We start from the raw sequence: 26,850 nt of genomic DNA, 5'->3' as shown, positions 1-26,850 counted from the left end.
ATCACTGAGTGCTGCCCGATTCCATGTTAAGCTCAATGACAAGGGACCTCCTTTTTATAGCCGAGTCCGAACGGCGTTCCACATTATAGTGAAACCACTTAGAGAAGCTTTGAAACCCTCAGAAATGTCACCAGCATTACTGAAATGGGATAATCCACCGCTGAAGAACTTTTTGGTGTTCGGTCGAAGCAGGAATCGAACCCATGATCTTGTGTATGCAAGGCAGGCATACTAACCATTGCACCACGGTGGCTCCCTATTTGTATAGAAAATTTTGTCAACATTTTATATCTATGGAAGATTTTATTTCTATAGAAAGTTTTGTCAACAATTTAATTCTAATGAAAATTTTGTTAAAATCTTAATTTTATAGAAAATTTTTCAAATTTTAATTTCTATAAGAAATTTTGTCAAAATTTTGTCAAAATTAAATTTCTATAGAAAATTTTGTCAAAATTTTATTTCTATAGAAAATTTCGTCAAAATTTTATGTCTATAGAAAATTTTGTCAAAATTTTATTTCTATAGAAAATTTTGTCTAAATTTTATTTCTATAGAAAATTTTTTCATCATTTTATTTCTATAGAAAATTTTGTCAAAAGTTTATTTCTATAAAAATTTTGTCATTATCTTATTTCAATAGAAAATTTAGTCAAAATTTTATTTCTACAGATAATTTTGTCAAAATTTTATTTCTACAAAAAATTTTGTCAAAATTTTATTTCTATAGAAAATTTTTCACAAAATTTTGTTTCTATAAAAAATATTATCAAAATGTTATTTCTACAAAAATTTAATTTCTATAAAAAATTTTTCACAAAATTTTATTTCAATAAAAAATTTGTCAAAATTTTATTTCTATAGTAAATTTTGCCAAATTTTATTTCTATTGCTAATTTTGTCAAGATTTTATTTCTTACAAAATTTTGTCAAAATTTTATTTCTTAGAAAATTTTGTCAAAAGTTTATTTCTATAGAAATTTTCTCACAATTTTATTTCAATAGAAAATTTAATCAAAATTTTATTTCTATAAAAAAAAAATTGTCAAAATTTTATTTCTATAAAAAAAAAATTGTCAAAAATTTATTTCTACAGATAATTTTGTTAAATTTTAATTTCTATAAGAAATTTTGTCAAAATGTTGTTTCTATAAAAATTTTTGAACAAATTTTATTTCTACAGAAAATTTTGTCAAAATTTTATTTCTACAAAAAATTTTGTCAAAATTTCATTTCTATAGAGAATTTAGTCAAAATTTGTCAAAACTTTATTTCTACAAAAAATTTTTTCAAAGTTTTATTTCTATAGAAAATTTTATTTCTATAGACAATGTTATCAAAATGTTATTTCTATAGAAACCGCTACAAAAATTTAATTTCTATAGAAAATTTTTTATTTCAATAAAAGATTTGTCAAAATTTTATTTCTATCGAAAATTATTCACAAAATTTTATTTCTATAGAAAATGTTATCAAAATGTTATTTCTTTAGAAATCGCTACAAAATTTTAATTTCTATGGAAAATTTTTCACAAAATTTTGTTTCTATAAAAAATTTTCTGAAAGAGTTATTTCTAAAGAAGATTTTGTCAAAATTTCATTACTATAGAAAATTTTCTCAAAACTTTATTTCTATAGAAAATTTTGTCAAAATTTTATTTCTATTCAAAATGTTGTCAACATTTTATTTCTATACAAAATTTTATTCCTATGGAAATTTTTTTCAAAATTTTATTTCTATAGAAAATTCCTGTAGAAAATTGTTTCTATAGAAATTTTTTTCAAAATTTTATTAACATAGAAAATTTTGTCAAAATTAAATTTCTATAGAAAATTTTGTCAAAATTTTATTTCTATAGAAAATTTTCTCAAAAGTTTATTTCTATAAAAAAATTTGTCAAAGTTTATTTCTATAGAAATTTCGTCACAATTTTATTTCAATAGAAAATTTTGTTAAAATTTTATTTCTATACAAAATATTGTCAAAAATTTATTTCTATACAAAATTTTGTCAAAATTTTATTTCAATAGAAAATTTTGTCAAAATTTTATTTCTATACAAAATATTGTCAAAAATTTATTTCTATACAAAATTTTGTCAAAATTTTATTTCTATAGAAAATTTTGTCAAAATATAGAAAATTTGGTCAGAAAATTTGGTCAACATTTTATTCATACAGAATATTTTGTCAAAATTAAATTTCTATAGGAAAATTTCTCAATATTTTATGCCTAGAGAATTTTTCTTCAAAATTTTATTTCTATAGAAGATATTGTCAAAATTTTGTTACTATAGAAAATTTTGCAAAACTTTATTTCTATATAAAATAGTGTCACAATTTTATTTCTATAGGAAAATTTTTCACAATTTTATTTCTATAGAAAATTTTATCAAAATTTGATTTCAATAGAAAATTGTGTAAAAAATGTATTTTTATAGGAAAATTTTTCAAAATTTTATTTTATAGAAAATTTTATCAAAATTTTATTTCTATAGGAAAATTTTGTCAAAACTTTATATCTATAGAAAATGTTGTCAACATTTTATTTCTACAAAAAATTTTGTCAAAATTTTATTTCTACAAAAAATTTTGTCAACATTTATTTCTATAGAAAATATTGTCAAATTTTATTTCTATAGAAAATTTTTCACAAAATTTTATTTCTATAGAAAATGTTATAAAAATATTATTTCTATAGAAATTTTGTTTTTTCTACAGAAAATTTTACGTATTTTATTTCTACAGAAAATGTTGACAATATTTTATTTCAATAGAAGTAGCTACCAAAATATAATTTCTATAGAAAATGTTATCAAAATTTTATTTCTATAGAAAATTTTTCGCAATATTTTATTTCTATAGAAAATTTGTCAAAATTTTATTTCCAGAGAAAATTTTGTCAAAATTTTATTTCTTTAGACAATTTTGTCAACATTTTATTTCTATAAAAAAATTTTGACAAAATTTAATTTCTACAGGTAAGTTGGTCAAAATTTTATGTCTAGAAAAAATTTTGTCAAAATTTTAATTCTATAAAAATTTTTGTCAAATTTTATTTCTATAGAAAATTTTTCACAAAATGATATTTCTATAGAAAATTTTTCACAAAATGATATTTCTATAGAAAATGTTATCAAAATTTTAATTCTATAGAAATTTTTTTCACAATTTTATTTCAATCAAAAAATTTTTCAAAATTTTATTTCTATAGAAAATTTTGTCAATTTTTTTTTTATATAGAAAAATCTGTCAAATTTTTTTTCTATAGAAAATTTTGTCAAAATTTAATTGCTGTAAAAAATTTTGTCAAAATTTTTTTCTATAGATAATTTAGTAATCATAAAATTTTACTTCTATCATAAAATTTATAGAAATTTATCAAAATTTAATTTCTATTGAAAATTTTGTCAAAATTTTATTTCTATCGAAAATTTTTCCAAAATTGTATTTCTATAGAAAATTTTGTCAAAACTTTATTTCTACAGAAATGTTGTCAAAATTTTATTAGTATTGAAAATTATGCCAAAATTTTATTAGCATAGAAAATTTTGCCAAAATTTTATTAGTATTGAAAATTATGCCAAAATTTTATTAGCATAGAAAATTTTGCAAAAATTTTATTTGTATAAAAAGTTTTGCCAACATTTTATTCGAATAGAAAATTTTGTTACAATGGAACATTTAGCAAAAAATAAATTTATAGAAAATTTTGCTGAAATTTTGGTTACATAGAAAACTTTGCAAAAAAATTAAAAAAAAACGTTTGTTTCCATTTAAAATTTTATTTTCTTTAAAAAATTTTGGTCAACTTTGTATAAATTCGAATTTTATTGCTATCGAAAAGTTTCTCAAGTTTATTTCTATACAAAATTTCGTCAACATTAATTTCTGTGAAAAAATTCAAAATTATATACCTGTATAATTACTGTAGATTATTTATTCCAAAAGAAAAAATTTCCAGGGTTAAAACGCTAACTATAGTTTTTTTTTCATAATTCCATACAAAATTGTTTCGAAACGTTGTCCCTTCGTTAGATTGTTTCTTTTCTTTCATCATTATTTCACAATGTAGACTAATCCCATTGTCTTGACGAACACAAAATCCAATTGAAATTGTTATTATGCTATTGCTACGGCAGAAGAATAACGCATAACGATTATATACAATTTATTTACAAAACATATCATTTATTGAGTTTTATATTGTGCCACACATCCTCATGACAACAAAGTGTGATAATAACACTAAAAATAAATTGAGTAAACATTTTTAACATTTTCTTTATTATGGAAATGTTCTCCTTCGTTAACATTTAAATAATAAGAAGGTTTATCTGGAGTATACTTTTGGGGTATATAAAATCTGGTTATATCTTATCATTAAAATAGTACATTACAAAAATGTCTAAGGTTTATTTATGACACAGAGATGTCATCGACTATTCCATTATCATAAGGACAAGTTAATAAAAGTTTATTGAAACAGGAAGATATTTATTTAAATTTAGAAGATTAAGGACTTCTAAATAAGAAATAAAATAGTTTATTAAAAATATAATAATAATTACTAAATAGGAAAGAATCAATTTTAATTACTTAAATGCTTCAATTTACTTTTTTAGTAAACTTCCTGTATCTTTAAATTTAATTAATTGTAGAATGTTGCCTACTTCTAGGATAAAATCCTTCTTAATTTCTTCCTTTATCATTCAAAATTAATTAAATGTAGAATGGTGCATACTTTTAGGCTATAGTCATTCTAAGAAATTACCAAAGTACAAACTTTAAAGCTATTTAACAACAAGTGCCAAAAAACAAACTTTTTACCAAAAATCCTCCCCAATATTTTTCTCTTTTATTTATGTCTATGTTTGTTATGCATTCTTAAAATTTATTGAGTATCAATTTTACCTGTCTGTAGCCGAAAATCACCCTTAAGCTTTCTTTGGCTATGAATGATAATGCATAGCGAACGCAAGACCAAGACAAAAATCATAAAACCATAAAAAATTTCCGGTTTAACGACTATGACTGTTTTAGCACATTTACACCACGCGTCACTTGAGTACATTTTAATGACACTATGTCACAAGGTGGAAAAACAATAGCCGAAGATGGAATGCGAAAATAGAAAAGAACACCTGGAGTATTTTATTCGTTTAGGTGGAATAGATGGGAACGATTTAAGAATTGATATAAGAAATCAGCTGAAAATGGATTTTATATTTACTTCCTATTAACTACATAGAAAAACTCCTAAAAGTATGTTAATACAATACTGAGTTAAAAATAAATTTTAAAAAAGGCGGCTACTGTATTCGGCTTTCGTACCGAATCGAAGCCAAAAAAATACTAAAGGCCGGTACCATGTTCATTTTTGCGAAAAAAAAAACTTTATAGAAACCATTATTTCGCACATAGAAAACGGTGTTTATTTAGGTAACAGGGAGCGCTATTTAACAGGGAGCGATATTGAATTAAGTTGGTGGTTGCTGCTGGCAGTTACAAAATTAACATTTTATTTTTCCCTGGGCAATTTATCTGCTACTCCTTTGATCCTTTGTGTATTTTCGGAACAAAAATATGATCCGTGTTTGCGTTATATTATTTATTTCTTATTTCTTAATTCACATTGCAAATGGCGCCATGCTATAAAGGGTGATACGGTCAAAATTTGCTTAATATAAACTTGACGTATTTCTTTCAATTTTGCATTTAAAAAACCTGAACACCCCTCATTTTGAAGGTGTGTGTGTGTAGAATGTTGCTCCTATTTTGATTTTGGAATTCACTCTTCAGTTGTCAAAATGCCGTCCAAGCAAGAAGAGCAGCGTATCAAAATTTTGCTCGCGCATCGCGAAAATCCGATCACGCAAAGCTGGCAAAATCGCTAAAAGTTGCCAAATCAATCGTTACAAATGTAATTAAAGTGTTTGGGGAACGTTTGTCGACAGCCAGGTAGTCTGGATCGGGGGGAAATCGAAAACCAGAAGCCGCTGAGACGATAAAGAGAGTTGCCGGTAGTTTCAAGCGAAACCCTAACCTCTCTCTCCGAGATGCCGCAAATAAGCTGGGTGTATCATCGAGCCAAAAAACGAGCCGGACTATCGACTTACCAGAAGGTAGTGACTCCAAATCGCGATGATAAACAAAATACGACGGCCAAAGCGCGATCCTGGAGGCTGTACACGACGATGCTGACGAAGTTTGACTGCGTGGTAATGGACGACGAAACCTACGTCAAAGCCGACTACAAGCAGAAATTAAATCTTGGTATATTATTTTTGGCTCGAGTGGCAACCATGATTATGAACGGATATGGACCAATTTTTGTGTGATTGGAGATCGGCTATATATAACTATAGACCGATATGGACCAATTTTGGTATGTTTGTTAGCGGCCATATACTAACTAACACCACGTTCCAAATTTGAACCGGATCGGAAGAATTTTGCTCCTCTAAGAGGCTCCAGAGGTCAAATCTGGGGATCGGTTCATATGGGGGCTATATATAATTATGGACCGATATGGACCAATTATGGCACGGTTGTTAGACAACATATACTAACACCATGTACCAAATTTCAGCAGGGTCGGATAAAATTTGCTTCTCTTAGAGGCTCCGCAAGCCAAATCTAGGGATCGGTTTATATGGGGGTTATATAGAATTATGGACCGATGTGGACCAATTTTTGCATGGTTGTTAGAGACCATATACCAACACCATGTACCAAATTTCAGCAAGATCGAATGAAATGTGCTTCTCTTTGAGGTTCCGCAAGCCAAATCTGGGGATCGGTTTATATGGGGGCTATATATAATTATGGACCGATGTGGACCAATTTTTACATGGTTGTTAAAGACCATATACTAACACCATGTACCAAATTTCAGCCGGATCGGATGAAATATGCTTCTCTTAGAGGCTCCGCAAGCCAAATCTGGGGATCGGTTTATATGGGGGCTATATATAATTATGGACCGATGTGGACCAATTTTTACATGGTTGTTAAAGACCATATACCAACATCGTGTACCAAATTTCAGCAGGATCGGATAAAATTTGCTTTTCTTAGAGGCTCCGCAAGCCAAATCTGGGGATCGGTTTATATGGGGGCTATATATAATTATGGACCGATGTGGACCAATTTTTGCATGGTTGTTAGAGACCATATACAAACAACATGTACCAACTTTCAGAAGGATCGGATGAAATTTTCTTCTCTTAGAGGCTCCGCAAGCCAAATCTAGGGATCGGTTTATATGGGGGCTATATATAATTATGGACCGATGTGGACCAATTTTTGCATGGTTGTGTGGAGACCATATACTAACACCATGTACCAAATTTCAGCCAGATCGGATGAAATGTGCTTCTCTTAGAAGATCCGCAAGCCAAATTTGGGCGTCCGTTTATATGGAGGATATACATAAAAGTGGGCCGATATGGCCCATTTGCAATACCATCCGACCTTCATCAATAACAACTACTTGTGCCAAGTTTCAAGTCGATAGCTTGTTTCGTTCGGAAGTTAGCGTGATTTCAACAGACGGTCCGTCCGTCTGTTGAAATGCTCAGGTCGACTCAGAATTTCACCACGACTCGGCCCGCTTCGCTGCGCCTTCCGAAGCATATTTGGAGGAATATTTTGCGCTAACTTAGTCAACTATATCCTTCGTGCTGAAAACAAATTCGAAAAGATTTGAATTCTTTTAAACAAATCGGACTACTTGATTTTTCATTTATAGGTACAAATACGGCGGGAGAGGGTGTACCTTCTTCTATATTTCTTGTGAATTTTAAGTGTGGTTTGTCAAGGAAAGGTATTCTTCTCCTCAACATATCTGAAAATTAAGCACTATATTATAATAGCATACAAAGAATTACTGTTTCCAATCCAATAACTCGGAGAAAGCAAAAGTAGTAAAAAAGTTTACCACAAAATTTACCACAACATTTGCTAAAATGTTGGAAAATGATGCACCCTCTACGTTGGCTGCCAATTTCATGTAAATTTAAGTTCTTTACTAAAAAGAAGTCTGGCAGAAGCCTGTGCAAAAATCATAAAATTATATACCGAGTTCCCATTTACGGATAACCCTCTACTTTCAATTTAAGAAAAAAAAACGGACAAAAGGGAACCCTCCCCCCACCTTCGCTTCACTCCGACCTGATATCGGACTATCACGTATCCTATATTAATTTCGCAACTACTCAATGGTCCCTATAAATTCTATCGAAGTAAATCGACAAAGTTTATTTCAATTTTCCCCTTCCCTAACCAGATATCGAAAAATCATATACTAATTTAAAAATCATGTATAAATTTAATCACCTCCTCTCACGTTCCCTGTAAATTTCAAGTAGATCGGCGATGTTTAAATTTTGCTCTATTGTTTTAAAGGGACGTCACTTTCCCCGATACAATATCGACAAACACCGTAGTGAATAGCACCCCTAACTTTCCCTGAAAATTCTTGAAACTTTCCTTCAAGTGTGGGGCAAGGAAGGATGCCTCTTCGTTCATAACCTTCCCCCACTGCCTATGTAAATTTCAAGAAAACTTAAGAATTGTTGTTTTTTGGAGTTTTGGAGGAGGACCTCCTTCCCAACTAAATATCGAAAAGGGATGTAGCGTATCTTTTGTAAAATGAAATGAAAATGTCAAGCAATGTCGAGCCTAAAAGGGCGGCCTCTCTTCCGTCCAAATATCACAAAATCAGGTATAAACTATTAATATCGTAACCTCTCCCCAGTCCTCTGTAAATTTCAAGTAACTCGGTAAGTTTAATTGTTTCTCTGTATGTACTTAAGAGAAGCGGATGTCTCCCTATGCCCTTTTATTTTTATTAAAAAATCGAGAACCTGATATAAATTTCATAACCTCACCCATTTTTTCCGTAAAATTTCAGTCGGGGAGTTTAGCTTGTACTTTCAAACAAAAAAATTCGGGCAAAGGGGTGGACCCCCTCCCCGACCAAATATCGAAAAATAATGTAGCGGATTTTTGTCTAGATGCCAACCCCAACATTCAATGAAAATTTCAAGCAAATCGCATAATTTTGTTCCAAGTTTCAAAAAGTAGGGCAAGGGGGAGGTCCCCCTCCCCATCCACATATGAAATCATCTGGTACCCCATATTAATTCCATAACCTCACCACATGTTCTCTGTAAATCTCAGATAATTTAGAGAATTTTAGTTTTTTCATTGTACTTAAAAAAAAAAGTCGAACAAAGGGGAGGACCCCCTCCGCCACCAAATATCGAAATAAAAAGTAGCGGATCTTTGTCTAGATGCCAACCCCAATCTTCAATGAAAATTTCAAGCAAATCGGTCAACTTTGGTCCAATTTTCAAAAAGTCCGACAAAGGGGAGGTCCCCCTCCGCGACCAGGTGTCAAAAAAGAAGGTACCCTATTTTCACCACATGAACGCCCCCTACGATCTCTGAAAGTTTCAAGTAAATCGGTTCAGCCGTTTCGGAGCCAACTCGGTACATACAAACAAACAAATAAACAAACATAGATTGAATTTTATATATACACAGAAAAAAATATCACCAAAATATTTCCAATTAAAAAGTTAATTGAAGCTGAAAATTTTTTCAATTAATAAATTAATTGATACAATTAACTTTTTAATCATGATAGAAAATTAAGTTAATTAAGTCAATGATTGAACATTTTAAAATTTTTAATTAAAAAATTAATTGATACAATTAACTTTTTAATCAAATTCGGAAGACTAATTCAGTTAAAAAAAGTGCTGATTTTTTTTTTAATTTTTAATGAAAAATGTATTTCAACCAATCATTTGTTAATCCAAATAAAAACTTTAAGCCAATTCAGAAAGTAATTAAAAATAGTTACCTTTCTTAATTAATAAATTATTTGAGTTTTACAATCAACATCAATTAAATTTTTAATTGAATCAATTAAAAAATTAATTGAAATTTGCTGAAAAAAATCAATTAATTTTTTAATCAAGAATTTTTTCTATGCCCAATTAAAACTGTGATTGATACTATCATTTTCGTGATTGAAGACATTTCAATTAAAACATTAATTGGATCAATTAATTTGGTGATTGAATCAGAAAAAAAATTTTTTGTGTGTATAGATGAAGTCTTAGAGCATTATTTCGATGTGTTACAAACGGAATGACAAAGTTAATATACCCCCATCCTATGGTGGAGGGTATAAAAATATTCAATTAAATTGATTCAACAAATTTTTTAATTGAAACAAAAATCAATCACAAAAATTAATAATATCAATTAATTTTTTAATTGACCTTCAATTAATTTTTTCATTGATACTATGATTTCTGAGATATTTTGTCATATTTTATTTCAATTAAAAAATTAATTGGATGAATTAATGTCGTGATTGATTTAGAATTTTTGTTTGTGTGGTTATAAAAATGCAGGTCTACAGTGGGTTTCGCCAGACTTTAGACTTTCCTGACTTTTTCAATTAAAATTTTTGAAAATCAGGCAGGTTTACATCTTCCTTGTTTTTAGAACCAAAAACTGTAAATAGAAATCAATATACCTGGGTGCTTCATTCAACACTTAGCCCACAAAAAAAAAAAAACAGAACAATCATTTGGAAATCGTGTAAAGTTACATTACTCTCTCATACCGGCCCCTAAAACTATGCCATAATTTTCTGGCTAATGCCATACATTTGTCCCTATACAAAATATACAAATAAATTTCATAATAATAACAATAAATAGACAACGTTGATATGGTAACATGTGCTACCTCTCAAACGAAAAACAAAAAAGAATATTATGGCAAAAAAAAAACCTTCATCTAATATGGGCTACTAAAAGCATATGCTAGTAGTACTATGCTATATGGCTCTTTGAAATAGGTTTTCCGTTCAGATATTAAAACTAAATTTATTAGCATACAGAACTTATGACATCAAATAGAACTTAACACGATTTTAACATAGCATTGCCACCAACACTCATGCTCATATATAAAGCTGTGAATAATGACAACAAAATAACAAGGACATCTAAGAGCATACTCTAGAAATTGCAAAACTTTTCAATTTGCATACTTTTAGGCGATGCTATGGGATGGGGATGAGAAAACAAGAACAACAACAAAAACCCATAAAAAAGCTCCAAAACAAGATCAAGCTATGGAAACAACGTTTATTAACACTTCATTTTATTTTCGTTGGCAGTGTAATAGAGGAAATAGTTTTTGCATAATAAAGTAAAGTTTCGTCTAAGAAGACTATTTCTCCTATTATTATACAATTTTTGCTTTTTTGCCCCCTCCCCCAAACCATCGACTGGAGACAGGCTATCAAAAGTTACTTCAAAGTTTCGACAAACATTTGCTTCGATGTAAGCACATATTGTGCTTGACATGACCATCTGTAAAACAGGGATGACATGTGAACATCTCACTGAATTCCAGCTATAGTGTGCATATACAGTCATTAGTTATACATCTGCGCTTTTGCCATATTCATGGTGTGAATCTCTGATTTACGAGCATAAGGAAACCCATATTTGATGATGATGATGATGATAGCAAGTTGAAGAGGCTAATATGGATTTATGTGTGTGTATATGGCATTCGCAGCATTTTGTGGAATGTTTCTTGATGATGCTGATGGTGGTGGTGGTGGTGCATAAGAGACTTTTGAAATCAAAAAATCAAAAGTCATTTTTCCCATTGTTTTCTACACACAGAGACCCCGAGAAGCTTTGACACAAAAAGAAAAATGACACAGACTTTCGAACAAAATTTTAAGTTTTGCCATCAACCCTCAAATCTCAAACCACCAAATTGCCAAAGCATAAACTTTATTTATTTGTGCACATTTTCTAGAGTTCAACAAAAGAGTCAACAATAAAGAGAGCATTTTTCCACGAAACAAAGGACCAAAACTTTGTTTAAATATTTTACCCACAAACAATATGTTACTCTGCATATAACATAGTAATAAATAACAATAAATAAATATTTTGCATTATTTGTGTTGTGTTTTTTTTCTTTTATTTCTTGCAGAAAGAAACACAAAAGTTTACAAAGAAATAAAATCTTGAAAACTTTTGAAGTATCCTCAATTTTGGAAAGTACATTTATGGGCATTTTACATTTTGACCTAGCTAGCAGATTTTTCGAATTCAAATTGTTATCATCAAGTAATCAAATAGAAATCAATGGAAGTTGGAAGATAGTAGCCTAAAAGTATGCTCTGATTTTGTGAGTGAGTGATTTTTGGCAGTATAAAGCAATATAGGAAAATAAAGCAGTAGGATAAAACAATAGGAAAATATAGAAAACAATTTTTAAAACCGGTTAGAGTATACATATCTAGTAGAGGTCTGCACAATTCCATTTGTAAATGCAGAGTACACGTGTACTTGCTAAATGAGTACATCTATTTGAGAGAGTCGGAAAACAATTGGTACACATTTAAAGGAACACCAAAAGCCACGAGTAACTTCTTGTTGCTACTCTGATGTCTTCACTACCAACAAACACATATTCCTCTTTCTCTCTTATTGAAGTGTACTCAGAGTGATCACGTCGAGTATGTTGCGAGAACAAAACTTCATAGAGTACTACATGTACCACGTGCAGTTTCAGAAATACAAGAAAACAATTACTCTCCATAATATATGTTTTCGGATTGATATAAAGAACGGCAAACGTTAAGGTAAGTGTGTGACATACATAAATATATGAAATATGTGACATACATACATATCTACGATTAATAATAATGGAAAGTTTTGCTTCGCACATAACTGAGAAATACTTGTGGTACCACGTGAAGTGAAGAGAATCCATGTTGTACTTTTTCTCAAGTACCTTCATTTTTATTGTTCCTTTTTTTCGGAACACATATTGTTTCGGATAAGTACTTGGTGGTATTTGACAAGCAAGTGTTCTCTTCACTTCACTACTTGCGCTCTGAGAGAAAGACAGTGTATGTACTATATTCGACAGCGAATTGCATACATGTAGTGAAAAGTTATTCGATGCAGACCTCTAAAATCTACTGCATATTAATTTGAAGTTTGGTAAGAAACAGTTAAGGCATACACAGTAGCTGTCACGAAACAACCAACTTTATGGAGTGAACATATTTTTATTGCTGTAAATGACACAAGTGTGTGGGAGTAATCTAAATTTCAAATTCTATTAAATTTTACTTGAACTGAACAATATATTTCCTTGACAAATATTTATCCCACCTCAGTAATGCTGGTGACATTTCTGAGGGTTTTAAAGCTTCTCTAAGTGGTTTCACTGCAATGTGGAACGCCGTTCGGACTCGGCTATAAAAAGGAGCTTAACATAGAATCGGGCAGCACTCAGTGATAAGAGTCTAATAGTCTAAGTGAGCCTGATACATCGGGCTGCCACCTAACCTAACCTAAACTTGACAATTATATAAAGACTTTAAAAGGGAGCATTTTTTTATTTACCACCTTGCTCTTAAATGACTAAAATAGAACAGTCCATGGTATTGGCCAGTATTGCCAGTATTTTTCTGGATCTAGTCCCCAAATTATAACGTTTTCGTCCCTAAAAATATCCAATTTAAACTTAAATTCCTCACCAAAATCGCCCATACATATTTGGCAATTTTTATTTAAAAAAAAATAATTATAAAGCAAAATGCTATGCTGTAGAAAATCAGTAATAATTTAAATTTTGTCAAATCCAGCAAGCTGGAATAAGATCAAGATTTCGAATCATAACACCAAGAGGCTGGGGATATGAATATAGGAGTTCGAACACCTTGTATTTATGAACGAAAATTTACTTCTAAATATTTAAGTTGTAAAATTGGTTGGCAGACACGTTGCCAAAGTTGGTAGAATTCTACCAGAAATGTTAAATTTGTTATTGTTTGATAGATTGTTAGAATTGTTGATGTATAAAAATAAAATTTTGAGAACATTTTCTAAATATAAATAAAATTGTTCTACATAGAAATACAATTTTGACAAAATTTCCTATATAGAATTTAAATATTCTATAGAAATAAAATGTTGACAAAATTTTCTAAGCAATAAAATTTTGACAAAATTTTCTATAGGAATAAAATTTTGACAAATTTTTCTATAGAAATAACATTTTGGCACAATTGTCAATAGAAGTATAATTTTGACAAAATTTCCTATAGAAATAAAATTTTATTAAAAAACATTTCTCGAAAAAATCCCCACAAAAATTTCCAAATTTTTGAAAATTCCCCACCACATCCCCTAGTACCCAACACAGAAATTTCATCCCGGTTCACAAAAAAGTATCCCCAATTTGGGAAAAAATCACCAATACTAGCAACACTGGGATTGACATCCAGCAAATTCAACAACCGTTGTGTTTGCGAATTGAAGAGAGGATCATGATTTTTAGTTTACACATACTCTACGAGACCATGGTTGGGTTGTCGCGAACATTGACTTTTGCGACATACATGTACGACGGTATAATACGTATGTCGCAAAAGTCGTAAACCTAATGTAGAAAAGCTAATTTTGAATAAAAGAAATTGTGAAAATTTTTTAATTTAACTTTGTTTGGCTCCCCGATACCAAACGTATGTAAAAACCAGTAAGGAAAGTCTAAAGTCGGGCGGGGCCGACTATATTATACCCTGCACCACTTTGTAGATCTAAATTTTCGATACCATATCACATCCGTCAAATGTGTTGGGGGCTATATATAAAGGTTTGTCCCAAATACATACATTTAAATATCACTCGATCTGGAAGAATTTGATAGACTTCTACAAAATCTATAGACTCAAAATTTAAGTCGGCTAATGCACTAGGGTGGAACACAATGTTAGTAAAAAAATATGGGAAACGTTTAAATCTGAAGCAATTTTAAGGAAACTTCGAAAAAGTTTATTTATGATTTATCGCTCGATATATATGTATTAGAAGTTTAGGAAAATTAGAGTCATTTTTACAACTTTTCGACTAAGCAGTGGCGACTTTACAAGGAAAATGTTGGTATTTTGACCATTTTTGTTGAAATCAGAAAAACATATATATGGGAGCTATATCTAAATCTGAACCGATTTCAACCAAATTTAGCACGCATAGCATCAATGCTAATTCTACTCCCTGTGCAAAATTTCAACTAAATCGGAGTTAAAAATTGGCCTCTGTGGTCATATGAGTGTAAATCGGGCGAAAGCTTTATATAATCGGACTAAAACTGCGAGCTGTACTTTGCACACAAAAATACATCAACAGACAGACAGACAGACAGGCAGACGGACAGACAGACAGACGGACATCGCTAAATCGACTCAGAATTTAATTCTAAGCCGATCCGTATACTAAAAGGTTGGTCTATGATTACTCCTTCTTGGCGTTACATACAAATGCACAAACTTATTATACCCTGTACCACAGTAGTGGTGAAGGGTATAAATATTCTTTAAACAGCGGTTCACTAGACTAAAGTAGTGGTACACTGAAAAAAGAGTTTTCTTTTCTGAGGAACGAAATTTCAGACAAGCAAAGTTTTCTTTTGACGATAAAAAATTTTCTTTAAAAACAAATAAAATAGGTTACAGACAATCATTGAATCATTTATCATGAATTCAAGTTTATCTGTTCCAAAAGAAAATACTTGATAAGGAAAGGGAATTTCATTTGTCTAAAATTTCATTTCTGAGGAAAGTATTTTTTCTTTGGGTGTATAGACCGTCACGAGTACTACATAGTAATGTTGGGTTTGAGTCTCCTATTGGAATAGGTTTAGTTAACAATTTTATGAACAATCCTGAGAATTCAAATTTGGCAAATTTGGGAAAATTGAGCGATGCACATATATATGGGAGCTACACTCAGAAAATTTAACGTCGTAACTACAAGTAAATTCCATAATATTGAGTAGTTCAAAATTTTACTCAAAGTTAGTTAAATTTAACTATTGATGAACAAAATTAACTCAGTGGAAGTAAATTGAACTTACGGCCATTGCCAGCAAAATGGTTAAGAACTCCCAATGGGTTCGTAAATGGACTGAAGCAAATATAATAATAGCGAGTACGTATTTTCTCCAACGTACGAAGAAGTTTCTCAGCGTTACTGAACTTTTACTGTGCAATATTACGAAGTTTAGTTGGACACGAAATGTCCATTTTTAGTATAAATAAACTAACGATGAATGTCAATTCTAACTACCGTTGAGTGAATCTACTTCTAGACAATAGTTCATTTCCGAAACATGTGCTCGTGTGGTGTTTCTAAAAATAGACACCCTTGACTGTATGTGTGAATGAATACATGCAGCCAAGCAAGAAAAGAATAAACAAAGTTACATTTGGTTGTTGATGAGTGCAAGAGCTAAGTGGCCCAGTGGATAGTGTGTTTAGTTAGAAAACTGATGGTACGCGGTTCGATCCTCCGTCCGGACAAAAGGTATAATGTTATAAAATGATAAAAATAAAATCTAATAAATGATTTTAAAGGATTTGTACTACAGAAGAGTAAGTAATTTGTACTAAATATAATATGACATGTAGATATTGGGATCCTCCCCCTTTAGGTCTCCTTGCTCCAAGTCACCAGGTGGTCTAGGAAATCCGGAACATTATTTTTTTCGTTTTCAAAAAATGTATTATTTAGTTAATTTTTTACTTCTGAACAGTTAAATTTGAACTTGACAAAAGTAAAAATAAATTACTAATCTATAGGAAAACGTTGAACTTACTATGGGTACATGCTTCTTTAGCGACATACGAAGTTCAATATTAACACTGGTTAGTTAAAAATAACTCGCTAATGGGTTCACTCTTCTCTGAGTGTATATCTAAATCTGCACCAATTTGTATAATATTTTGCAGGTGTGATTGGTACCACAGACGGTTACCTTGTGCACAATTTGAGTACGATCAGTTAATAAATGGGGCCTCTATGGTCAAAAATAAAGTTATTATGGCCAAATTTGGCAAAATCGGGCGATACATATATATGGGAGCTATATCTAAATCCGAACCGATTTCGATGAAATTTTGCACATACATTTAGTGCTATAGAAGATTACATTTAGCCAAATTTAAGCCGTAAATCTCTTATTTATCAACCGATTATGATAAATAAGAGATTTACGGCTAAATTTGACCAAATCGGGCGATACATACATATGGGAGCTATAGCTAAATCTGAACCGATTTCGATGACATTTTGCACATACAGTTAGTGCTGTAAAAGATTACATTTAGCTAAATTTGAGTACAATCGGTTGATAAATAAGGGTTTTATGACCTAATTTGGCTAAATCGGGCGATACATATATATGAGAGCTATATCGAAATCTGAACCGATTTCGATAAAATTTTGCAGACCTAAAGGGTGATGCAAAAGATTACTTTGTGCCAAATTTGACGACGATCGTTTGGTAAAAAAGTGCAACGTATCCCCATTTGTCAAAATCGGGCGATACATATATATGGGAGCTATATATAAATTTGATCCAATTTCTTCCAAATTCAGTAGCGTTCGTCCTTGTGCCAAAAACACCCTGTACCAAATTCCATCAAAATCGGTTAAAAATTGCGACCGGAATCCTGTGAACAACAAATACATGGACAGACGGACGGACGGACGGACGGACGGACGGACACCAAGCGCTAGATCGAGGTGATTCTGAGTCGATCGGTATATATTTTATGGGGTCTAAAATCAATATTTCTGGTAGGCACATTTTTTGGCCGATCAAAGTTATTATACCCTGACCACTATGTGGTTTAGGGTATAAAAAGGGAAAGGTCGAAGTTGACCTTTTCTAATCAATAAAATCTAACTGTGACCTTTTTGAAAATCGATGTAGCTACAAATCGAGTAGTCGATTTTGATGGTGAGTAACCGAACGAAATAAAGATTCGCTAAATTCGTACTTCTCAAAAAATAGTTCAATGTTATAAATTTTACTACATATGCACCCATCTTCAATTTCGTATGACTCCAAAAGACAATCTTGCAAATTTTCAACTCCATTTTTTTCCTTCAAACTACAAAATTTTCTTTAACAAGTAAAAGATAAATTTATTATATCTAATAAATTTTGTTGATTTTTATCGAAAAATATTTACTTATTTTTGTGATATTGCCGTGATATCAGCGTTTGTATAACTGTTTAGTAAAAATTTCCTAAAAATAATCTAAACTTTTTAAAACTAACCAAAATTTTTCTTCCTAGTGGCTTCAGTGTTTTGTCAGTGTAGTATTTTCTCTTCTATACATAGAATTAAATTCTATAAGACCGCTACTTCTCTTGCCAATAAATATGCTGGACATTTTTAAAACTACATTAACCCCTAAAATATGCTACAAAATTTCACTATTCAGCTCATTTTTTATACCGCCACTGTTCTTTCGATGCTTTATGTCTTCAATAAGATACATTTTGAGGTTTCACAGTAAAAAGTGAGAAAGATTTCGTATAATTAGTCAGAAAATTTATTTTTTTAATTGTTTTTTTTTTTTTTTTTTTGATTAAGTCTTTGTTAATACGAAACTTACGAAACTTTTAGCAGTGTAGTATTTTCTCCTTTACATAGACTTAGCTGACAACTTCTATAAGTCCCTCACTTCTATTACCAATAATTATTAAAACTACACTACCCCTAAAATATGCTACAAAATTGCACTTTAAAATAAGCTATCATACCTTTCTTTTACATAGCGAATGTTTCAATTGAAATACGGTCTCATCATCACACAAAGGTATGGGTGTTTATTTTTAAATTGTTTAATGTGGGCTAAATACCAAAGTCATTTTGTAGGCTTTACCATTTAAAGCAAACTAACGACATCTGAGAATCATCCCCCCCGCATCGGCCGTTTTAGCTACCTTGGCTGTTTATAAAAGGCTCACGAACAAATTCACGCACACACAAACGTAGTGTCTTTGCAAACAAAGCATCATTTAAAATCCCAACGGTATGCCACAATGAATAGTTTCAAAGGAAACCAAAAACGTATGTTCACTGAGCAATAATGAAAAAAAAAGCATTTTTCAATTAACGCTCGCCTCTGTGGGGAATGCAACAGAGAGATAGAGTGAATGAGCGAGAGACAAGGTCTTGTGTGATAAATACAAATACAAAGTCTTAAATGCTACTACACTACTACAACTACACAGTCAGTGATGATTGCTTCTCTGTGGCATCTAAAAAAAATACAAACATTTAAGTGAAAGCGAAAATAAAAAGAAACGTAAAATGCTTTTAAAATTGTCCAGAGAAAAATAGGGTAAAATGCACTGAAAATCGTTTTACTACAGCTACAAAATGGGAGCAAAGTATTGCTCGAGTTTTTTTACTCAATGCCACGTAGTATTTACTTCGAAATCTGCTTCATTTTGCTATTTGTGTTCTCACTATTCCTTCTTTATGCGGGTAGAAAATAACTGTAAATACTGCCTTGCTGGTATAACCAAAACAAAACAAACGACTTCCAACTTGACAGTTTAGTTTTCTATTATGACTTTTGATTGACACAAGCACTAAATACAAAAACACGAAATATTGCACACCTGTCATGGCAAAAAGCTATCTTCAAATATTGCACAAACACAGTGACACAAGCACGCACCACAACTACGGCAACTCTAACCACATCAACCACAAACAGTGCACCTTGACAACAGAAATCTGTAGCACACAACAAACAAAACAATACTCTTGCAACAACTGACACTGACACACAAGCACTTAGAAGACTATGAAGAACTGCATGTGAAACCACAGAAAAAATCCAGAAAAAAAACGCACAAATCAAAACTCATTTCCAATAGAATAGAACTAAACAATGAAAGGACACAATTAAAAATCGTCAAAAAATTTTAGATTAACTACACAGGATGGATCAAAAGTTACCGAATTGTGGGAAAACTTGAAAAAAATGTTTTATGCTCTTTATATATGAGATGATTAAATGAAAAAAAAATACACACAACAAAGACTCGGCATACGAAACATAAAGACCTCATCTTGAGAAGGGTTTGATTATTCTCCTTGCTTGGCTTAGCTATGCTCTCTTTCTCTCATCAGCTTTTAAGTGTCACCACACCTCTCTTACTCATATTACCAACCTAAAAAGCAAATGGCCACATTTTAGTATCTTAATACACGCTCACTAGAGTGAAGATGAAAAGATTTTTTGTAAATTAGATTAACATGGTGAGAGTAATGTAAGCGATCAAATGATGAATTTATAGGAAGAGGTTGGCATGAGTTTTCGTAATCCTATGCACCCAGGCATTGATGATTTGTCGGGAACAACACAAAGTATTTACGACATGGTTGATAAAGTTGACACTTTTGTTTTTTTTTTTTTGATACCTTTCGACTGCCGAAAGCACCGTGGTACGGCCGCGAGCCATTGAGTACTTTTTCATCACAACTACTCTACATAGAGTTATTCTGTCCTAACTGTGAACGTTTCTCAGATATCAACTCAACTCTAGAAATTATAAATAGCGGACATTGAAGAAATAAACATATTCCAAAATGAGGATATTTTAGCTTTTATTACAGAATCTCAACATTTTTTGAGGAGAATATTGTCTCTACCACATTCGTCCGCAAATGTGAACCGTGAAATGTAATTTTTTTCCACCACACTAAGGAACAGAGTATTATAAGATAGTAGATATATTTGAAACGCCCAGAAGGAGGCGAAATGCACACATGGTGTCTTTACCAAAAATGCTTAGATCCGGCCCCTGACCCGGTTGCCACGGTTGGTAGAATTCGACAAAACATGGTAAATTTCTTACTGTTTTGTAGATTATTAGAATTCTTGATTTTGGTAGATTTTGCAAAGAGGTACTTCTTCATACATTTTCTGTTGAAATAAACTTTTGACAAAATTTTTTATAGAAATAAAATTTTGTGAGAATTTTCTAAAGAAATAAAAATTTGTCACAATTTTCTATGGAAATAAAATTCTTACAAAATCTTCTATGGAAATAAAATTTTGACAAAATTTTGTACAGAAATAAATTGTTGGCAAATTCTTCTATAAGAATAAAATTTTGACAAAATTTCCTCTAAAATAAAAACGGGTCAACATTTTCTATGGAAATAAAATTTTGACAACATTTTTTAGATATAAAATTTTGACAAAAATTTTTAGATATAAAATTTTGACAAAATTTTTTATAGAAATAAAATTTTTACAAAATCTTCTATGGAAATAAAATTTTGACAAAATTTTCTGTAGAAATAAATTGTTGACAAAATTTTCTATAGAAGTAAATTGTTGACAAAATTTTGTATAAAAATAAATTGTTGACAAATTTTTCTATAAGAATAAAATTTTTACAATATTTCCTATAAAATAAAAATGGCTCAAAATTTTCTATTGAAATAAAATTTTGACAAACTTTTCTATAGAAATAAAATGTTGACAAAATTTTCTATAGAAATAAAATATTGACAAAGTTTTCTATAGAAATAAAATGTTGACAACGTTTCCTAGAAATAAAATTTTGACCAAACTTAGAAATAAAATTTTGACCAAATTTTTGCAGAAATAAAATTTTTACAAAATTTTGGCAAAAATAAGATTTTTACAAAATTATCTGCAGAGATAAAATGTTTTGAAATAACATTTTTTTTTAGAAAATCAAAAAAAAAAACAAGTATATACGGCCGTAAGTTCGGCCAGGCCGAAGCTTATGTACCCTCCACCATGGATTGCATAGAAACTTCTACTGAAGACTGTCATCCAATATCGAATTACTTGGGTTGCGGTAACACTTGCCGATGGCAAGGTATCTTAAAACTCCTAACACCGTAATATATACCACATAGTCCATACGAGGTATATATTAAACTCAAAAAGACCATTTAAATACGTATATAATTAAGTTTAAAGTTTCTATAGAAATAAAATTTTGGGAAAATAAAATTTTGACAACATTTTCTATAGAAATAAAATTTGGAAAAAAATTTCTATAGAAATAAAATTTTGACAAAATTTTCTATAGAAATAAAATTTTGACAAAATTTTTTATAGAAATAAAATTTTGACAAAATTTTTATAGAAATAAAACTTTGACAAAATTTTCTATAGAAATAACATTTTGACAACATTTTCTATAAAAATAAAATTTTGGTAGATTATTTTTGGCTCGAGTGGCAACCATGATTATGAACCGATATAGACCAATTTTTGTGTGATTGGGGATCGGCTATATATAACTATAGACCGATATGGACCAATTTTGGCATGGTTATTAGCGGCCTTATACTAAGATTTCAACCGGATCGGATGAAAATCTGGGGAACGGCTTATATGGGGGCTATATATAATTATGGGCCGATGTGGACCAATTTTTGCATGGTCATTAGAGAACATATACCAACACCATGTACCACATTTCAGCCGGATCGGATGAAATTTGCTTCTCTTAGAGGCTCCGCAAGCCAAATCGGGGGATCGGTTTATATGGGGGCTATATATAATTATGGACCGATGTGGACCAATTTTTGCATGGTTGTTAGAGACCATATACTAACACCATGTACCAAATTTCAGCCGGATCGGCTGAAATTGGTTTCTCTTAGAGGGTCTGCAAGCCAAATTTGAGGTCCGTTATATATACGTAAAAGTGGACCGATATGGACCAATTTTTGCGTGGTTGGTAGAGACCATATACTAACACCATGTACTAAATTTCAGCCGGATCGGATGAAATTTGTTTCTCTTAGAGCAATCGCAAGCCAAATTTGGGGGTCCGTTTATATGGGGGCTATAAGTAAAAGTGGACCGATATGGACCAATTTTTGCGTGGTTGTTAAAGACCATATACTAACACCATGCACCAAATTTCAGCCGGATCGGATGAAATTTGTTTCTCTTAGAGCAATCGCAAGCCAAATTTGGGGGTCCGTTTATATGGGGGCTATAAGTAAAAGTGGACCGATATGGACCAATTTTTGCGTGGTTGTTAAAGACCATATACTAACACCATGTACCAAATTTCAGCCGGATCGGATGAAATTTGCTTCTCTTAGAGCAATCGCAATCCAAATTTGGGGGTCCGTTTATATGGGGGCTATACGTAAAAGTGGACCGATATGGCCCATTTGCAATACCATCCGACCTACATCAATAACAACTACTTGTGCCAAGTTTCAAGTCGATAGCTTGTTTCGTTCGGAAGTTAGCGTGATTTCAACAGACGGACGGACGGACGTCTTAGAGCAATATTTCGATGTGTTACAAACGGAATGACAAAGTTAATATACCCCCATCCTATGGTGGAGGATATAAAAATTTAAATCGGTCTAAAATTGCATGATCTAAGTAGCCAATTGACCGTTCCCGAATGTGAAATAAAATGTTCAACGAACTCGCCTCTCAAGAACTCCATTGTTACGTATGTTGTGTGGCATGTCGAACCGTCTTGTTGAAATCATATAAGCAAGTTAAGCTCCTCACTTCAATTGTTGTTAAATATTAACAAAAATTATATTAAGAGAGTGTTTTTTACAATCACAGTTAGGTTAGGTATAGTGGCAGACCGATGTTTCAAGCTCACTTAGACTATTCAGCCTATTGTGATACCACAGTGGTGAACTTCTCTTTTATCACTGAGCGCTGCCCGTTTCTATGTTAAGGTCTATGACAAGGGACCTCCTTTTTAATGCCGAGTGCGAACGGCGTTCCATATTGCAGTGAAACCACTTAAAGAAGCTTTGCAACCCTCAGAAATGTCACCAGCATTACTGAGGTGGGATAATCCATTGCTGAACAACTTTTTGGTGTTTGGTCGAAACTGGGTTTGAACCATGCATGCTAACCATTGCACCACGGTGGCTCCCTTCTTTTAAAATCAATTAACTTTTTTTCTATTAAAGAAAATCTTCATAAACTCAATGATAATGTCTTTTTATTATTATTTCATGGAATTTTCTTCTCGTATACGCAGGAGGTACGATTTCGAAGAATTTATAGAACTTCAACTTCTTAAAAATATTCGGGTTTTTCACTTTCAAGTTTTCCAACACATGACTTTCGATCCAACATTGTAAAATCTAAAATTAAATATGGCAAATAGATGTAGAGTAAATAATAATAAGAACTATGACACAATAACAACAATAGAATAAATCATCATCCGACTCATGACTGTACCAAAACCCCAACTACAAATAACCAACATATGACAGACGGAATATTTTGACAACCGCAAACAAAGACATAACCTGACCTAATCCAAACGACCTCATAAGACCGACTGACTAACTGACGGACCAAAATGACTGAGCACCCACTCACAAGTCACACTGTGAGGTTCAGCGCAGAGAATATGGTAGTAGTTTTTTATTTGACCCCCTACGATTAAAAAAAAAAATAATAAAGAATACAACAATGAAATACTACATATGTACTTGTATACCACAAAAAAAAAAAAACAAACAAATCACAAAAATATCAATCAATATTTTGGAGGATATGATTTGAGCCAAAATCCATAACCATAATGATACTCTTAAAATATCATAAAAAAAAGCATCACTATGCAGAAATGCTCTCTTAACAACAAGAACAACAAAATTAAACACATGTTACAAGAACAACAAGCACTAAACGACCGGAAACATATGAATACAACAAACATGCAGTGTTTCATTTTGCTAAGAAAAAGTCAAATAACAAACTTTGTGTAAAGATAAGTAGTGGTCTATGATGATGATCTTTACATGTAAAGATATACAGGCGGCGTCTGACGACGTCTGTTTTTAAGAAAGCGATTAATCAAATAAATTAATTGCCTCAATTGGGCACACTTTTATTTCTCTTTATTTATTTGTGTTCTTTTCTTTGCTTTTTTCACATAATTATTTCGTTTTTTGTATATTCTGTATATACAAAAAAAACTCTGTATTAAATATGTTGATGGTGAATTTTGTAACTTGACGATATCAACAACAACAACGACGACGACGACGATATATCTTCTGGGAATCCAACCATGGCATCTAACCAATCAAATACATTCTATCTCTCTCTCACTCTCGCCAACAATAATCATTCCAATGAAATGATCTACACTTCTGCAATAAATTTCTTCTGGTGGCATACAATGCAGGAGTTACGATTTTACTATCACTTACTGTGTTCCTTAATATGGTGGCCGAGACAATGCCGGCTACATCAGATGCAGTGCCACTATTGGGTAAGTTTTATTATATTCCAAAATCATATAATCAAAAAAGAAACCAAACAGAGAGTTGAAAAAAAAGGTTTTATTCACTACCAAATACAAACAATGATAACAAAACAAAAACCAAAGGAAAAAATCCTTTTAAAGAAGGTATTTAGTAAGTATAGAATATATGTGTTAAAATATTTTCAAAATAAAAATAAAAAATTAATATAATCTAAATTTATATGATATCTTTAGCCATTATATATATTAGCTACTAATACATGTTTTATATTTAAAAAATCAAAAACTTTAATTATAAAGAGTGTTGAAATCGTAATTGCTTGAAAATATAAACATTTAAGGGGAAAGGAAGAATCAGCAGAAAATGTTATTCTCTTTTATTGAGATACCTAATTCCATGAGTGTAAGTAACACTGATATATGAAAAAATCCTCTCTGGGTTCAAAGCAATCTGTTCTCAGCAAAACATGAAAAATCTTTGTAATAACCCATAGCTAATTTAGTATTGATGATATCACCCTGCTCTCCTTTAATCAGGGAGAGGAAATTTTATGGCTGTAGGGGGTTATGGGTAGTATTTTGAAGATATGATCCTGCTCTCGTTTATTGGGAGAGCAAATGTTTTTCGGCTTTAGGGGGCAATGTGTAGAATTTTTTGTGTTAGCCTGAGAAGCCACAATAAATATTATATTCATACTCACACATACCCTTTCTACACGTTTTGAAAATATGATCCAGCTCTCCTTTATCGAGAGAGCAAATGTTTTAATGCTGTAGGAGGCTATGGGTAGAATTTGTTTCTCTTCATTTTATTCCAAGACGATAGATGCAGTAAGCTTAATAAATATTACGCCTGCCTTTTATATTTCGGGATTAGAGAACAAACACAAATATTAATCATCAAAATCGGCTTTATTGTTTTTCAAAATATTCCCCATTATGCGCATACGTTCGAAGCACTTTTGACACTCCGATTGAAGTATCTCCAAAATATACAATCTGAACGCATCAATCACTTCTTCAGGTGTCGACTATTCGACTGCTGTTTACTTTCCGGCTTATACGCGTAAATTCACGCTACATCACCTGTGGTCATGCCATAGAACGGCGATCGTATTTTCGGAACATTTCTTTTAATCAATCGACACGAGCTTTATTTTAACGCAAACAAATTTATTTGCCACCACTGATGCACGTGTTTTGTGTTTGTATTTTGTCGCATTCGCGGCGAAGTACAGTCTAGAGATGATCTTTATGTTTTAGAACCAACCTTACTCTCCAAAATGCCCCAGTCCGGAAATTTTGATGGCCATTGAAATGATGCGATACACCTCCTTTTTAAGTCATTATTGCTTGACGTGTGCTAAGGGCAATGGTGCTATGTTCTGCTGGAATGTCTGCCCGGGGCTTCAAATCTGTCTTTAGGACATTTTACTCATAATATTCTGCATTTATTTTGATTGTAGGAGCGAAGAGGGGCCATCGGCCGTTGCGCTGGCTTTTTGGCATGTAAATTGATAATTTTTTTGTTTACCAACTGCTGAATTTTTAGAGTCGTCACATCGGGGAAAACTAAATGAGGTAGCTGGCCACTTTCGTGCCACGAAACAACTCCTTAGCTCCTTGCAGTCTAACTTTTTAGATG

At 31.4% G+C, this 26,850-nt stretch overlaps 1 protein-coding gene across 1 annotated transcript in view; it reads left to right on the top strand.

Moving 5' to 3' along the window:
* Positions 1-26,850, top strand: part of nAChRalpha7 (nicotinic Acetylcholine Receptor alpha7) — a 961,296-nt gene that overhangs the window by 859,554 nt on the left and 74,892 nt on the right. Inside the window, exon 9 of the mRNA XM_075302219.1 lies at positions 25,125-25,211. Coding sequence (XP_075158334.1) covers positions 25,125-25,211 — 87 coding nt within the window. The remainder of the gene's footprint in view (positions 1-25,124; positions 25,212-26,850) is intronic.

Source organism: Haematobia irritans, chromosome 3, assembly GCF_050003625.1.
Source record: "Haematobia irritans isolate KBUSLIRL chromosome 3, ASM5000362v1, whole genome shotgun sequence".
NCBI classification, from domain to species: domain Eukaryota; kingdom Metazoa; phylum Arthropoda; class Insecta; order Diptera; family Muscidae; genus Haematobia; species Haematobia irritans.
The sequence above is the reverse complement of the archived record's forward strand: the minus strand, read 5'-3'. Positions and strand labels throughout refer to the sequence as shown.